At 47.1% G+C, this 16,681-nt stretch overlaps 2 protein-coding genes across 4 annotated transcripts in view; both read right to left on the bottom strand.

Annotated features, from left to right (window-relative positions):
- DHRSX (dehydrogenase/reductase X-linked) overlaps positions 1-10,410 on the bottom strand; it is a 169,479-nt gene extending 159,069 nt beyond the window's left edge. For both annotated transcript variants that reach the window (XM_075522924.1, XM_075522934.1), the window contains exon 1: positions 10,077-10,410. In XM_075522924.1, the coding sequence (XP_075379039.1) occupies positions 10,077-10,410 (334 nt within the window). The remainder of the gene's footprint in view (positions 1-10,076) is intronic.
- ZBED1 (zinc finger BED-type containing 1) lies at positions 368-10,215 on the bottom strand. Of its 2 annotated transcripts, none has more exons than XM_075522901.1 (2): positions 10,077-10,215; positions 368-2,729 (listed from the first exon to the last, which is right to left on the bottom strand). In XM_075522901.1, exon 2 carries the CDS (start codon positions 2,676-2,678, stop codon positions 591-593), a length of 2,088 nt encoding a protein of 695 aa, XP_075379016.1. In that variant the 5' UTR covers positions 2,679-2,729; positions 10,077-10,215; the 3' UTR covers positions 368-590. The 2 variants fall into 2 exon arrangements, with proteins under 2 accessions (XP_075379016.1, XP_075379027.1); XM_075522912.1 differs by lacking the exon at positions 10,077-10,215 and adding an exon at positions 9,434-9,610.
- Positions 10,411-16,681: the final 6,271 nt, after the last annotated feature.

The raw sequence follows: 16,681 nt of genomic DNA, 5'->3' as shown, positions 1-16,681 counted from the left end.
GAACTTTTCTAGCATAGACCAGGCCTAAGACATGAGGTAGTGAAAAAGAACATCAGGCTCAAGATCTTTTTTCATTCCATAGCATCGATATACTCTAAAAATATTCACTGCTCAGATTTATGGATTTTAAAAATAATGTTTTAAAATCCAAAATTTAAAGCTAACATCCTGAGTCACACAGGATTTACAGTCACACAGGATTTACAAATGGAGGCATAAATCTTAAAAATGCCCTTGCTCAGGGTCCTAATTCAGGAAAATATTTTTATGATAGAAAGCACATAAGCATGTGTTTGTCTCCCACTGAAGCAAGTGGAAAGGAAGCACATGGATAAGTGCTTTCTGAAATCTGGGCCACAGTCAGAAATCATGGTCTTTGTAGAATTTATTTCCTCATTCACTTCAGTGCTGTTTAATCACAAGTCATTCATGTTTTAAGACAGTGGGAAAAACATAGACAATGGAAGCTAAATCAAGTTTGTTACAACTGTTCAATATTTACAGCATTCATAGCATAAAACAGAAGTATTTTTGGTAACTTAAGACAAATACCTTTTTTCTTTGTTACTAAATGTACCTCAGCAGTCTTGTTAAACAAACCCACTGTCTCGGATATTAAAGAAATTGTTGTTTACATTTACCGAGTCATTTAAATTAAAAATCTGTTCCTGTTCCAAACCCCACTCTCCTTCGTCTTCGTCCTCCGGTTCTGCCTCGGACCCATTCCGACTGTTTTCATACAAAAAGATCTGCTCATCCACGTGAGCCGGGGCTAACCGGTTTCTCTTTGCACTTACAACATTAGCAGAAGAACCAAAAAGGCGTTCAGGGAAGACCCTTGTGGCCAAAATACACCAGTATTTTTGAAGAACCTTTGGTAAAACTGGAAACAGTGCTAGTCTGTCAGACCACCACTTCAGGGGGTCTTCGTTCAAACCGAGGACCTTTTGTGACTTGAAGTTGCTCAACTCCTCAACGATCTGAGCGTGCCATTCCTCCTGGTCTTCCACACCTCCCGTCTGGCAAAAGATCTCTGCGAGCATGTTGTTGATGACACTGGTAGGAGGAGGAGTAGAGGAGATGATGATTTTTTTCACAGGGGGCTCTTCTGAAACGGCGAAGAATTTCTCTTCAGTCCTAAAGGTATTTTCTTTTACTTTCTCCAGCAGGCTTTTTGCTTCTTCCACCACTCTGTTTTCAACTTGCTGCCGCTCAAAGGCTGAAAGAAAAGGCAGCTTTTTGTAGCGGGGATCCAAGAAAGTTGCAACGTTGAGAAACATGTCTATCTCAGGTGTATGCTGGTAGGTGGTTGACAACTCTTTAGCAATCACCTCCTTTGCCATGCTGATTTCTTTCAAATCGTTCTCTTTGATGTTCAGGGTAGTATTCAGAAGCATGTGGAGAAGTGGCTTCACCATGCTGATCGTCGGGTACTTTGAAGCAGACATCATCTCTGCAACCTGCTTGAAAGGCTGCAGCAGCTCCACCAGCCCTTCGATTGTATTCCACTCACTGGCTTCCAGCATGAGGTGGTGGTTGTTGCTGTCCTCCACGAGAACAGCCGCGATGACAAACTGCTGCTCCTTGAGGCGCTGCAGCATAGCGAGCGTGCTTCCCCACCAGGAAACACGGTCGCTTACCAGCATGCAGTGGAGAATATTCTGCTGCTTCTGCTTCTCGCTCAGCATGTACATCGCAACCGTAGACTGCTGAAAATACTCCACCAGTTTTCGGCACCTGGCAAGAAGGCTGCAGAGTTTGGGGAGCTGAAAAGCTTGTTGTATTCCTGCGTTAAAAGTGTGCCCCAAACAGGGCATCTGTACGGGAATATCGAGGAGAGAGCAAGCTTTCACAATGTCTTTACTGTAATCTGTTGTAGCACCAAAGACTTTTGTATTGATCCCCCACTCAATGAATGTTTCATAAAGGACTCGCGTAATAGTCTCTGCAGTATTATCCTCCGGTACTTCAAACGTTTTTAAACACCGCGAGTTCACCGCTAGGCAGTTGGCAGGACTGCTGCTGAGAAAGTGAACCGCGACGGTTACGTACGACCTGTTCTGGTTTTCGCTCCTCCACATGTCCGTGGATATGCCACACCACAGAACCTCGGTGAGCTCTTTCAGCACAATTTCTCTAATGGCATTGTACTTTTCAGGAATAGCTTTTGTACAGAAGTACTTCCGGCTCGGAAGTTCATACCTGGGGTCCGCTGTTCTCAAGAGGGCCTTGAAGGTGGGTTCATCAACGATAGAGGCTGGATACATGCCCTCGCAAATTAAGCTGATGACTGCAGCTGTCAGTTCCTGATGCTTTTTGTTTTCGTAGTTCTGGTAGGTCTTCACAATGAGGCTATCTTGAACAACCTGCTGCGATGACTCCGGCTTGATTTTTGAAAATGCAGTGGCAAAGGCTTCCCTCATTTGCTCGGTGTTACTTTTCACAAATTCGCAGAATTCGTCGGGGTGATTTTTCTCAAGGTGGTAGGAAAGGTTGGACGTGTTTCCTGAATAGGCGATCTGTGCCATGCAAATACGGCAGTAGATCTTCTTCCACTGTAATATGCATCCTTCTGCATTGGTATCAAACCCAAAGTACTTCCACACTTTACTCTTTGCTCTCGGGTGAGCCACTAACTTTAGGTCTGATGGGGAACCTTCTAAACTTTTATTCTCCATTGCTTCTTGGCCACCGTCCCACCTTTTGATCCTTCACTCATTAATGAGTACCTGATAAAGGCAGTAAGATAAAGATACAATGAGAAAGCACAAGTTTGACCACACTTAACTATGTGAAATCAGCGTTTCTGCGAACGTATCAAGAAACCTACCTTACTAATTACATTTGCAAATTTAAAGATGAGATTTGCAGGAAGTGTGACCTACAAGAAGCCCATTGGAATGTCAAAAATTAAAAAGGGTTTTAACATATCACATTCTCCTGTGAAACTGAGCTAGAAGACCTGAGTAAATCTTGTTTCTGGAATTACATAATTCTGGGTAGAGAAAGCATAACCACCACCACAGAGCTGATACATTACTGTCACATAAACCGGTCATCTGCTATAGCATTTTCCTGCCTCTTAAGTTATAGTTAGGGCTAGACCAACATCCTCTTGCCTAAGAGTTACTGAACTTCACTGTTAACATTTATTTCAATTGAAACCCGATACTGAAGGAGCAAAGGTTTTATTGTTTGTTTATTTTGAAAGAAGTTTTGTTAGCTCGATCTAACTGTTCCAGCATTTGCTTTAAAAAAAACACAATAAAAAAATCTGTGATGCAAATTATGGCATTAATCTGCTCCTCTGAAATGTAAAGATGTTTTCTGACTGAAATAAAAGGAAAAGGAGTTTGAACCTACATGCAGATCAACAATATGCATCTGACACCTTTCCTGTCCTTCTCTTTTTGAAATCAAAGCCATCTCCTGAACTACTAGTTCACAATCGTGGTTCCTGGAATAACAGTGCATTATAATTACAGGAAAAGCAGACAGGGAAGCACTAATAAATGTTATTATCCACATGAGCTGGAAAATAATTTTGCTGTATTTTCTTCAAAAGGCTACAGAAGTCGGGAGGGGGTGACACTCTAGAGATAAGCATGGCAACAAGGCAAGACTTAGCAATCTGAACCTAAATATCTGCACAGGAAAACGCTTCTTGTGCAAAGGGTCACATGCAATTACAACTTGAGGCCTACAGCGTCTGTGCCCAGTGCCGGCAGCTGGCACTTGCCAGAGCTGATTTCGCTACACCAAAAAGCCAAGCCACAGCACAGCACGACTGCACGCTGACGCTTCTCCACTTCTTCCACACCACCAGCCGAGCCACTGTGACAGCAACAAGCCCTTTGCCAGGGGTCTGGCCAGGATTGAGAAGGAGAAGGAAGCCATCAGTTAAACACAGATGCAACCTCCTCCACAAAAATCCAGGGGAAGAGAGCAGGAGAGAAAAATCAGGAGCATCCCTGCAGCCAGCCTGAAAGCAATGGCATTGCTCCTTCTCTGCTCATCAGGAGCTGCACCTGCACCCAAGCCCAGAAATCCCCGGGTGCTAAGACTGGCTGGTTGGGGGAGGAAGAAACAATCTGACTTTTTCATATTGCTGGAAGGGAATATCCCCAAAAAAGGTATGTGTGCAAGCTTCTCTGGTGTGCTTCCTGCTGTTGCTGAACATTCCCAAGAAAAGACATTTTCCCTCTGAACTATAGCTGGTATTTTGCAGCACTTTCTGAGTGTCTTGAATGAAAAACCAAAGACAGGGTTACCAAGACTAGACATATTTATTTAAACACAGCTGTTAGTTTAGAAGCAGAACAAGAGATGAAGGGCAAGCATTTCATTGGATTTGTTCTGAAGATTTTCTTCTGGGTGTAGACTTTTTTTTTTCCCCCCTGAGGGGGATAATGTTCTGACTACTAGAATGCCCTCTACTGTGATTCATTCAGTGCCTTTTAAGTTGCCAGGATAAACTATTGATTCAACATGGTAATGCTGCCTAATTCCAAAGATGTGCATATCAACAGCACCAAGGTATGCAATCCCACAAAAACTGATGATTTTGAAAGTGGTTTAATGTCTAATGATGTAACCCTGCCGTAGCATCAGACTGTGCATTGACAAGATGTGTCGTATTAGTATGTATTATTATTGCTTTTAGATCCCTCCATTTCAACCCATGACATGGTGTCTCGAGGAAGTATAGAGGCTCCCGGTATTTCATTAAATCTTACAGTTTCCTTTGCAGTTACATGGCAGTTCCTGAAAGCAAGGAGGAAGGCACTGTAATAAAAGAGTTGATGTGTCTTCAATATTTAAAATTAGTATGACACACCTTGGATCATAAAAAGTTCATCACGGACTGATAAAATACAAGTTATTTTAGAGCAAGGGAGTGTTACAGACTCACCCCACCCTTCTTTCTTATGTGTGTTACAGCTTTGCCATCATTTTGAGATGGATCTGGCACTTGGGGATAGTGGCACAGAGTAGCACTGCCACAGTTAAGGATATGCCAGCACAACACAGCCTTTATTATAATGCTGTAAACCACACTTCAGCTGTCATAATAGCTCAAATATAAACTGCTAATCATCCCTGCCTCTCCTCAAGTGTTACACAGCATAACTGGCACTATGGGGAAAAAAAAAAAAAAAACACCACACCCCACACCTCTCATTTTTCTATAAGAGGAGATAAATTTTTCCTCTTTCAGTGAAACAAAGCGTTCATAGCCTAGGCTTGGCAAAAACCAAGCAGCTTCAACTCTGAGCCAAACTAAAGACACCAGCACCTTGCAGAATGAAATCCATTGGGAACAAAGCACCTCACGGCCTTTGAGAAATGCCGCAGCTTGTTGCAAGGGCAGCTGATGGAAATGATCTCTTTTAGCTTGCCGAACTTTCCATTATAAAAAAAAAACTAGCGCCACTTTGGTTTGCTGCAAACCCTTCCGCACGCAGAAGCCTTCAGGCTACAAACGTGCCTTTTCCTTTCTCCCTTGAATTCCCACCCACATTGAAACAAAGTGCACCTTCGGAGAAGCTGCCTTGCCTCCTTTGTGCAGCTGGCCAACACCACCAGCCAGTACTGGGGTCAAGGCTTGTAAGGGCTCAACGGAGAACAAGCCTGAAGACAGGATGCTCTGTCAGCTGCCACAGGAGGAGGAAGAAGGGCCCAGGTTTCCTGGCCCTAGCACTTCAGCCCCGCTCTCCCTGGGGCGGGCTGTGCTGCCTCCTCACACCTCTCAGACCCCTCTCACTCTCCTAACACAAACCCACGACTCCCCTCTCCAGGGCAGGGCTCGAGACGGGAGGTTGAAGCGCCGGCGACGATGTGCATTGCGGAGGGCAGCAGTGCTACCCTTCCACCAAGCAGGGCTCGGTTTCCCCAGTGCTGAAGAAAATAGGTTCAAAACCCGTACAAGAGTCATTGGGATTGTGAAACCAAGCACGGGGATATGAGGAAACACGGGGTGTGCAGCCACCCTGCAACCTTAGCTCTGCCCCCTTGTGCGGGCACAGCGATGGCACCCTCTGTAATTACACGGTAGGTATCGTTGTCACACAACCCTTGCCTCATTCAGCGCAGGGGCAACCATAAAACGGGTGTGTTTCCTCACTTCTGAAACTACCTAAATAACTCTGTCAGGTGTGTGCGTGGGGGAGAGGGATTAATTGTTAGATGCAACTTTATTTTTGCCTGCCATCAATCTTTCCTACCTGGTCGCTTCTTTGCCCACCTCTGGATGTTTTATAACCTAGACCTCATACAGCTTTGAGCAGGAGTGCTTGGCTATCATTATGCTTTACTCATATAAAGTAAAAGCCCTCAATACATGAATCAAAATTAAGAGATGCATGTTCCCAAATTAGTATTTCATTATTAATTGTAAAGAAACTTGGTACAAATGATGATACTGAATAACTAGAAATTGGGGCAAATTAAAAATAGGTACGAAATTTCAATCACTTTTAAGAAGAACAGGAGTCATCTTTAAGGTCTTCTGAACTTCAGCCACATTACCACCTTCTTCAGAGCCAGTTTTCTACACATCACAGGTACCAAATTTAACTACAAAGACTTCAAAAGTACAAAATGTTCAGCATTTAGTCTTCCCCTACCAAACTTCAATGAAACATGTACAGTAGAAGAGAAAATGCAGGAGGAAGATGCCAAATAAATTCATTGAGAAGCTTTTAAAATACCAAAAGATATTATTATTATTATTGTTATTATATGAACCATTTTTGTTATCAGTAGGATGACTTTCAGTGACCACATTTCCAGTGTTAATATCCTGGTGTCACAAGTAATATTAGTTTGTCTGTTATCAATCCACTGATTAGATTTTTGTTTTTAAAAAGCTGTTTATATCAAGACCTTTAGTCACGCAGGGGTTTTTTTTTTCTCCAATTAAGATTAAGCACTGTAAAAAACAAAAAATCCAAGCAGTAATTTCTAATGAAACTATTAATTGTTTACACCATTGAACACTAACACAGTTTACACTACATATCGGCAGTTATACTGTTTATGCAATTAGTACTTGAAAAAATGTTTTAACATAAGTTAAACATAAGTTTCCCTTTACTTCTGCTCACTGATTTTAGTTAGCGAAGCAATCACTGACTGCACCCCGTTTAACCTTCCAGCTCTGTATTTCCCTTCCCTGAGCTTCAAGATCATAATTTCAGACCAACTTCCCTACTCTGTATGGGGGAGTGGGGGGGGCAGCTCACTTCAGTAACGAATATTACTATCTTTTTGGTTTGCGACTCAAAATGATTACCAAGTTTCTGCACTGAATCTAGATTTCAGAGTTCAAACTGCCCTCTTTCCCCAAAAAACTGTCTTGAATCCCATCTATAAAAACTAGATGAACCCCAGTAGGATGCGACAGAACAGATGGTCACTTTTAAAAGCCATGTGAAAGCACATGTGCCAAGAGCATGCAACTCTGACTAAGTTAGGGCAAATAAAAGAAAAACAAAACTAGTTTGGTTTACTTGGATTGAAATCCTGAACACTTCTTCCCAGCAAGTGCAATAAAGCAAGCTTTTCTTGGAAAATTCGGAGGCAGAAGGGCTGCACTGACACCAGACCCCTTCGCTCACCACAGAGCTCAAGGACAAGCCACCAGGCATTCCTCTGTTTTAAACCTTCCACAGGAGAGCTGCACCGCTGCCGCATGAAGAGTGGGAGCTCTGACGGGGGAACTGGGGCCAAGGAGACGGGATCAGAGGCATGGCTGACTCCACCGCCCTGCCCTGCCCTTCCCAGCCCCACTTCCCCCCCTCCAGGCTCTCCCTCAGGAAGGCACCCTGACAATAAAATGCCTGTACTTGTGAGAGTTACGGACACCCCTTCGAAAAGATATAGAAAATTTTAAACATATGCACCTTTCTAGATTACTGTCTGGAAAAGTTACTTGGTGTTTTCTTACAGCAAGTGTAGTTTACTGATCCAAGCTTTAATTAAGCATCTTCTAACCGACACTTTCACTTTTTGTTGCACTGCAGTCGCTATTTTGAAGTTATTATGGAAACGAGGTTAATCTGGGTAAAAAAATTCCCATTGACAAGCTGATTCACTTTTTTAAGCAATGGCTGGACACAGCGAGTCAAAGCAAGGCAGCAGGTAACTGCCAAGAGGCAACTGCGCGCAAACAACTATCTGAGGAGGAAACTACTTGTCCTTGGAAGAAACCACCCCGAGTTAGGCTTGAAAGCAAGCTTTCCACGTCTGTCAGATCTGCCCTGGTCCTACTCAGGCAGCTGACATTTCCTAGGTTGGATCTTCACTGCCTTCCTCCGGCATTTCCAAATTCAACACTTTTTTTTTTTTTTTTAATAGCAGCTAAGAACAGACTGCAACAAAACACTCGGGTCACATTTTCGTCATGCTGTTTCTCTGTGGTTCAAAAAAAAGATTTGGAAAGTGTTACACACCCTAGGCACAATACCCAGCTTTGCTCTGCCGAGAAAACTAATGCTAGAAAAATGCTCAGATGACTTCAAACTGTATGCGCATCTGCCCTTTTTGTCACCAGGGTTCTCTCGTTTGTTTGGGGGTTTTATCTCTGTCTTTTAAGAACGAGAAAGGAGAATCCCAGCCTATCGCAGAAGGATTGCGAATGAATAAAAAGTAGACAAAACGCTACCCAAGGACGCCACGTGATGAAGTGCACAAACACACTCTTACTGTGTGGTGTACTTGTCCCATCTCCTGCCCAGTACTTCAGATACTCTCTAAAACAATTTCCTCATCTGCATCATCTCCTTACCGAAACACTGTGCCCTCTCGATATTTTTTTTTTACTGTTCCTCTGGTTAAAACCATCGACAGAGCCAGAAAGGCTCACTTGCTGCTAAGCAGAGAAAGTTAAAGGCACTGACTTGCATGAAGTCGTACGCTCAGCTCTGATGATACCCTACCCGTCTGTCTGGACTTGGAGTTTGCTAAAAGTTTATGAACTCCGAAGCATTTTAAAATCTTCGAGAGTAACGTGAGGAAAGAGGGAATTCAGAGCTTTGTTTTCTGGCAAACTCAAAGTTTCCTCTAGTCAGTATTAAACATGCTGTTGACCCAAATCGGAAAAGTGCAAAAACATAACTTCTCCAACAAAGGACTAACCACAAGTCCCTTGGAGAAAACTACAAGTGTCACTCACTTGTCAGCTTAAAGGCTGTCAGCGAGTGACAGCCGGTAGCAAAGATTAAGCTTTTAGAGCGCGGGTATGTTCCCCTCCCGGAGCGGCCGGGGCAGGGAGGCTACGGCCCACGGTCCCAGCCGCCCGGCGGGCGGAGGCAGCGGCCGGCGGGGCCGGTGGCGGGGCGGGGGCACGGCGGGCGGCGGCAGCGGGAGCGCCCGGCGCCGCGGCCGTGCCAGCGGGAAGCTGCCCGCCGCTACCCGCCTTCCAAGCACCTACCTGGGCTGAGGGAGGCTGCGCCCGCGCGGCTCTGAGCCGAGGTCTGAGGCGAAAGCGTCAGAGAGCGAAAAAGAGGAAGAGGAGAAGCGGGGACCCCCGGCCCGCGGAGCCCCCACGCCGCCTCCCGAGGCCGCAGTCAGGCCGGCGTGCAGCCAGGCGCCCGTCCCGGGCCCGGCCCCCCGCCCCGCCCCGCGTCCGGGGCGGCCGCGGCCCAGGGGCCGGACGGGGCGGTAGGGGCCGGGGCCCGCCGCCCGCCGGCGGCAGCGAGGGCGGGGCCCAGCGCGGCGGGGGCGGGAGGGCGCCCTGCCAGCCGCAGGCCCCCCGGGCCGCTGCCCTCGGGCGGCGCGGTGGGCCCGGCCCGGCCCGGCCCGGCCCGCAGAGGGGGAAGCGGCGCGGCCCGGGCGACCCGCCGCTGCGGCCAAGGTCGCGGCTGGGCTGTCCTGTCCTGTCCGGGCCGGCCCCGGCTGGGCCGCGAGGTCTCGGCCCCGCGCTCCCCGGGGCACCGGCGCTGCCGCCCCCGCCCTCCCCGGGTGGGTGGGGGGAGGGAGGCGCGGCAAACTTTCCCCCTCTCGGCGGCGGGGGCTGCCGCCCCCCGGCCCGCAGCCGCCCCGCCCCGCCCCGCGGCGCCGGCTGCGGTGCTCACCTGGGGCCGGGGGGCAGCGCGGGCGGAGGCGGCGGCGCAGCTGGTGCAGGATGACGAGGAGGCCGATGCAGTACACCCGGAGCAAGGGCACCAGCGCAGACAATAGCGACATGGCCGCCTCCCGCCCCGCGGCGGCTGGCTCGGGGCGAGGCGGCGAAAGAGCTCGGCGGGCGGGCGGGCGGCCTGCGCGTGGCTCGGTCTCTCCTCCGCCGCCGCCGGGCCGGGCCGGGCCGGGCCGGGGGGGCGCGGCGCGGCCCCCACCCAGCGGAAGGGAAAGCGCCGCCGCTGTCACAGCAGCGCCCGGGCGCGCCGCGGCTCCCGCCCTTCTGGGCATGTGCGGCGGGGGAAGGGCCGCGCCGCGGCCGGCGTGGGGAGGGAAGGGGCGGCGGCGGGCGGACGGGCCGCCGGCAGCGGCGGGGCAGCGGCTCGGCCCCCACCGGGGCGCCCCGCCGGGGGGCTGGGGAGGGGCCGGGGGGGCGAGGGGAGCGGCGCTCCGCCGCGGCGTGACTCAGCAGCGAGAGGGGGAGGCGGCGTGACAGGCCGCCGGGCTTTGGGTGCAGTGGCTTGCTGCCAGGTCTGGTACGGCTACGAGCCGTCAGAAGTGTCTGGGCGGGGATGGGGCACCCGGCTCTGCCTCCGAAGCCCCCGGCTGAAGCGGTCGTGCAGCTGCCTGGCGATGTCCGCTCTCTCGGGCACGGACGAGCGGCTGCTGCTGAGCCGCACGGGCACCGCTCGCTCGGGCATGGCCCCTGCCGCCTGCCACCCGTCAAGCGGCCTCCTCTTGCGGTCGCGGCTCTGGCAGGTGCCCGTTTCTCCAAATGCAGCTTTATGGACAAAGCCTGCCTACATCAGGCGCCTAAATTTTATACCAGCCTCGTGAACGCATTCTTTACGGCGATACATAGCGTATCGCACGGTTCATCTCGAAAGTTTCTTGTTGTCAGTTTTAAATCCTCAGCCTTATTTTTGAGACGCCGAGTACTTGGGAGAGAAGAGCACGTCCCACCTACCAGTTCTTCTGGTAGATGGCTGGTTTCGGCTACAGGAAATACAGCGAGCGCCTAGGACTGACATCGTGGTTTTCATTCACAGAACTGGCAGTGTTTCCTAAATGCAGATGAGCCTCAATGCCGATACAAAAAAAAAAAAATATATGAACAGACCTTTCACAAGAGGAGACATTGACCTACATATTGAATTTCAAATCCTTAGGTAACATTTTGTCTTTGAGGATGATGGGGAGCCATACAAAGATCTGGAAGTGCATCTGAAATGTAATTTCCTCCTCCCCTTTAAAAAAATAAACATACTTTCTGGAAAAAATACAATTAACAATATGCTTTTTCAATGTCAGATCAGATTGCTCAGCAGAACTGACTTTCTGTCTACTCTCAGAAATATGCATAAAGTAAAAGCATAGTGTGTACGCTGCTCCAGGACAAAACCAGCTGTTTAATTTTATGTATCTCTGGTGAATTTTTTTTTTTAATTAACACATGGAATTATGCAAACATAAATAATAAACAGAACATCATGAAGTAACATCAGTGAAGGATTCATTCTTAATGTATATTGTTCTCAATGAGCACCGAGTGGTAGAAAGAGCACCACATAAAAAGACATGAAAGAAGAAACACTGACGTTTAGTAAAGGTGAATTATTGTTTCAATTTACCTCAGTAAAAATCAAATCTCGACTCCTTTATGTTGCTTTACACCCTTTTCTCAGAACTACAGCATTAATGAAAGCCCTTTGCAACATTAAACTGTGAAACTTGCCTACAGTGTATTTACACGATCTGTATATAAATATACTGTGCTTTCTCAGGTTTTCTGGTATAATAAAATCAATCACTGTGTATTCAAGCTACGAAAATAAAAACTCCTCTGTCTTTTTCAGACAACACTATCCAAAGAATTTTACTAAGTGGGGAGCAACGGATGGGTTAACATTATGGTCTTATTGGTCCCAATACTTTTTCTCAAGGTGTTAAAATTATTTTCAACCTTCCATGAGTCATGAGTACCGCTTCCCAGAAAGGATGAGGAAAATTTGTTTCAACGCTGTATTAAATTATTTTTTCTAAAGGCTGATGGGACATGAAGTGGAGGAGAAATGAAAATATTAACAAAAGGCTGTAGGTCTGTGATTCTTTTCAAATAGTGTCTTATAATACATCCTAATTTTAATTGATACTTCCTTTTCCTTGGTTTTCCATAGTCACTGTCTTATTGATATTTTGGTTTTTTTCTCGCAATCATTAACTGCGAAGCCTCGAGTATTTGGGCTGGAATCTTGTCCATGTACTTCAGATACCTCAATGAAATTTTAGGTGTCTGAGCCCTGGAAGGGACGAAAGGAGCAATCTAATTGCCTCAGCTTTGCTGTGTGGGCCGTGGACAGAGAGAGGCACTTCTGAAGACCTGCAGAAGATGACTGCTTCCTTTGAGGTGCTTAGAGGGCTTCCTTCTTTCCAGGGCTGGTAAGTGAACTTAGAGCACCAGCGGGCAAAGCCAGCCTGCAGTTAGAGCACAGATATCCTCTAGGAAAGTCGTTGGAAACACTAATAACGCTCCATCCACACATGCTCCAGCTTATCTGTCCCTCCTGCAGGACTGGCACTAATGAAGCAGTATGTGATCACAGCGCTTCCACCCACATTTTGCATAAAGATGCATAAAGCCGTAAGAAAGGAAGTGGGTGATGTTTCTAGACTCTAATTAAGCCCTGAGCTCAAACTTCCCGGCAGAATGGCGTAATCAGCAACCATCAGGTAGCCTGGATGGTAGGTGTTGCAGCTGAGAGCCTGTGCAGCCAGGAACACGCAAGGCACGGGGCCACACCAGAGCAGACAAAAGCAAACCCAAGGTTAGCCTAGCAGTGCAGACACTCTCCGGCACGGGGTGGAGGGTTATGAGGTTATGGCCTATTTTTCTTGTTTGTTCCATGACAAGCTCCCGTACAACACGTCTTTTCCACGGATGTGAGTTTGCTCCCCTTGGTTTTGCTCCCCTTAAGGTGAGAACTGGAGCCAACAGCTCCTTGTATCCACCACGAGGTGGTTCAGGTTCAGTAGAAGAGGTTGACGCTTTTTGCCCGAGCACGGCGTAACAGTTGGGGCAGTCTCGTAAGATGTCGACGGTGTCACATCAGTCCCTCTCAAATGGTAAAATGTACACTTTCACTCCCATGCTTAGCTCAAGACGTGCTCTCTGCATTTTGCATGTATGTTGAAGCTGATGGCCCACACCAGAAGAAGCAAGACATAATTCTGACTGCTGTTAATTTTTCAGGCTTCTAAAAGGGATTTAAAATGCTTGTCTTCCTAAGCTGGATTGCAGTGGGACTTGAGGCAAGAGATAAGTGCCTATCTTCCCAAAACAGGATCTCCTTACCATATGTGGGTGAATAAAGTTAAATGCCTGAGGAGCTTTCAGGTTCAGTAGGGAGGTGCTTACAAGGTTAGGCAAAGAGTCAGCTGGGAAACAGTCAGCTGGGATTGCGTCTGGAATTCATGTGGGGTTTTGAGCACCTGCAGACAATTTTGACAGGCTGCATATGCTCCCCCCCTCCATGCAAAAAAAGTCATTTTAGGTACCCCCAAACCAGGCATCATCTTACCTACTAGTGGACCCTCAGTAAGTTTGACTGCACCCTCAGTAAGTTTGCAGATGACACCAAGTTGTGTGGGAGTGTTGATCAGCTTGAGGGTAGGAAGGCTCTACAGAGGGACCTGGACAGGCTGGATCGATGGGCCGAGGTCAATTGTATGGGGTTCAACAAGGCCAAGTGCTGGGTCCTGCACTTGGGTCACAGCAACCCCATGCAACGCTACAGGCTTGGGGAAGAGTGGCTGGAAAGCTGCCTGGTGGAAAAGGACCTGGGGGTGTTGGTTGACAGCTGGCTGAACATGAGCCAGCAGTGTGCCCAGGTGGCCAAGAAAGCCAATGGCATCCTGGCTTGTATCAAAAATAGCGTGGCCAGCAGGACCAGGGAAGTGATCGTGCCCCTGTACTCGGCACTGGTGAGGCCGCACCTCGAATACTGTGTTCAGTTTTGGGCCCCCCACTACAAGAGAGACATTGAGGTGCTGGAGCGTGTGCAGAGAAGGGCAACGAAGCTGGTGAAGGGTCTGGAGCACAAGTCTGATGAGGAGCGGCTGAGGGAACTGGGGTTGTTTAGCTTGGAGAAGCGGAGGCTGAGGGGAGACCTTATCGCTCTCTACAACTACCTGAAAGGAGGTTGTAGAGAGGTGGGGGTCGGTCTCTTCTCCCAGGTAACAAGTGATAGGACGAGAGGAAATGGCCTCAAGTTGTGCCAGGGGAGGTTTAGACTGGATATTAGGAAATTTTTCTTCACTGAAAGGGTTATCAAGCATTGGAACAGGCAAGGTTCCAATGGGAACCACAGGGAAGTGGTTGAGTCGCCATCCCTGGAGGTATTTAAAAGATGTTTGGATGAGGTGCTTAGAGACATGGTGTAGTGGTGGTCTTGGTAGTGTTAGGTTTACGGTTGGACTTGATGATCTTAAAGGTCTTTTCCAACCTATACGATTCTGTGATTCTGTGATACTATTGAGCACTTGAGCACAGCAGGACCATACAGAGCAGTAAGGTCTTAGCACCCTCCATAGGAGCTTGGGGATGGTCTATTACCTGGAAGGGGAAAGAAACTTTGCCAAGGGGAGAGATGTCTGCAAGCTACACAGTAGGAAGTCCCAGGGACTGAGAGCAGGCTCCTCTGCTGCGGACAATCATCTGATGGGACACATTTCTTTGTCTTTAGGAACGCTAGGGGAGATAGTAGATGGGTGTAAGACCGACCTTCTTCGTAACAGAACCAGCGCTACAGCATTTGCCCATGAAGAGGGACGACTTTTGATCCCTCTCAGTCTTTTTCAGATATTTGACTTTTCAAGAAAACAGTCTCATTGGGAAAAACTGACCCTTGCCAGTGTGGCCATAGTCATAAGGATGTGAAGCCCAGGAACACAGTAAAGAAAAGAAATCTGACTTTTTCTAGCCTAGCATTTAAGTTCATGGGAACAAGGGGACAGAGTTGCAGTCGATATTCCCTGAAGAGCCTTTTAGACTGGAGAAGAACAGGACAAAAAATGGACTAATAAGTGCAAATAGAGTCTTGGAACGGGGACAACTTCCCTTCTTCAACCAAATGCTCAAACCACTCAGCTATTATGCAAGAAGCACAGTGTGCTTATTACTGCTGCTCAGGTTTTTTAAAGTGACCGCCCCTGCAATGATTATTGTATTTGTGCATCTGAGTATTCAGCGCATGTTGCACTTTCAGGAGGTATCTGGTCTGGAAAGCCTGGAGTATGAGTAGTTTGGGCTGGGTTTGCATCCCCGCCCAGTACCCCTGGTCTGTATCAGGAAAGATCTGAGCATCCCCCCTGCAGTTCAGTCAAGACTCAGAGACCAAAGAGTCAGAAGAAGGCATGCAGAAAAAAGCAGTAACAAAAATAAAAAATAAAAATAAAAATAAAAATGAGAACCAAAAAAAAATTCCCCAAACACATGTGTTTACATACAAAACTTCTACAGGAATGTAAGTATAAAGCAGGTGAGCTGCTAACAAAAATACACAAGCTTTTGTTAAAAACAACTATCATAAAACACTTAAAAATAGTAAATCTATTCAGAATTGAGTAGGGGTATTAGCAGCCTACAAACTGTACTCGGCAACTTGACTTGGTGAATTGGCTGAAAGAATAACAAAACATCTGGAAATTCTAGTGTAGCAAGGACTAACCAGCATTATTTCAGCAGTGGGAAATCAGTTCTCACATAGTTCCAGGACTTTATTTGAAAATGTCCATAAGTAGATAAACTGATTGATTAACATACACCAAGTTTCAAAAGCCCTTTGATAAGATCCTGCGCACAAAGGATGCTAAGCAATTGGGGGATAAGGTCCAGCATATTTACAAAACTGAAGAAAAGAAACAAAAACCTACACTAAAAGCAGAGCGAAACAGTGTGATTGACTTTCATCTGGAAATCAGAGCAAAATAACAGCAGGGTGTGAAGTTTCCATACCACATCCAACCCTGGCTAACACACTCCTTAATGTCTTGGATGGGGTAAGGGAAAAGCTGTTGCAGCAAAATGGCACGGTGTTATTTCTATTAGTCAAGGTGGGAGAGGAGCAGGGGAATTTCAGACAGATTTAAACAGGCGAGGTGGACTGGCAATATTCCAACACTGATAAAATAATGCTATTGAAAAAAAAGATTAATTATGCCTACTATAGAAATGGATTTGTTGACAGTTAGTTCATTTGTGTTAAAAAATATCTAGTGTCAATAATTGCCATGTGGTTATTTCAATGTTTGTATAGTGATGTCTGCAAGCACCTGTGGCATACCCTGTGCAACCCTGCCCAACCCATAGCTAAGAGGATTTTGATAGGGTTCAGCAAACAGCTAAGAAGATGATTATGGTCCAAAGCAGGAGTTTTCCATGACACCAGGTCCTCCATGTGTCTTTGATCTCTTCCTTAGCACTACTGTAAGATAAACAGGGCTTTCACCAGAAACTTGGTTAGCACCATTCTAATGTGAAGGAAATAAAAAAGCAGAATCACCC

This window comes from Mycteria americana, chromosome 1, assembly GCF_035582795.1.
Source record: "Mycteria americana isolate JAX WOST 10 ecotype Jacksonville Zoo and Gardens chromosome 1, USCA_MyAme_1.0, whole genome shotgun sequence".
Lineage (NCBI taxonomy): Eukaryota > Metazoa > Chordata > Aves > Ciconiiformes > Ciconiidae > Mycteria > Mycteria americana.
The sequence above is the reverse complement of the archived record's forward strand: the minus strand, read 5'-3'. Positions and strand labels throughout refer to the sequence as shown.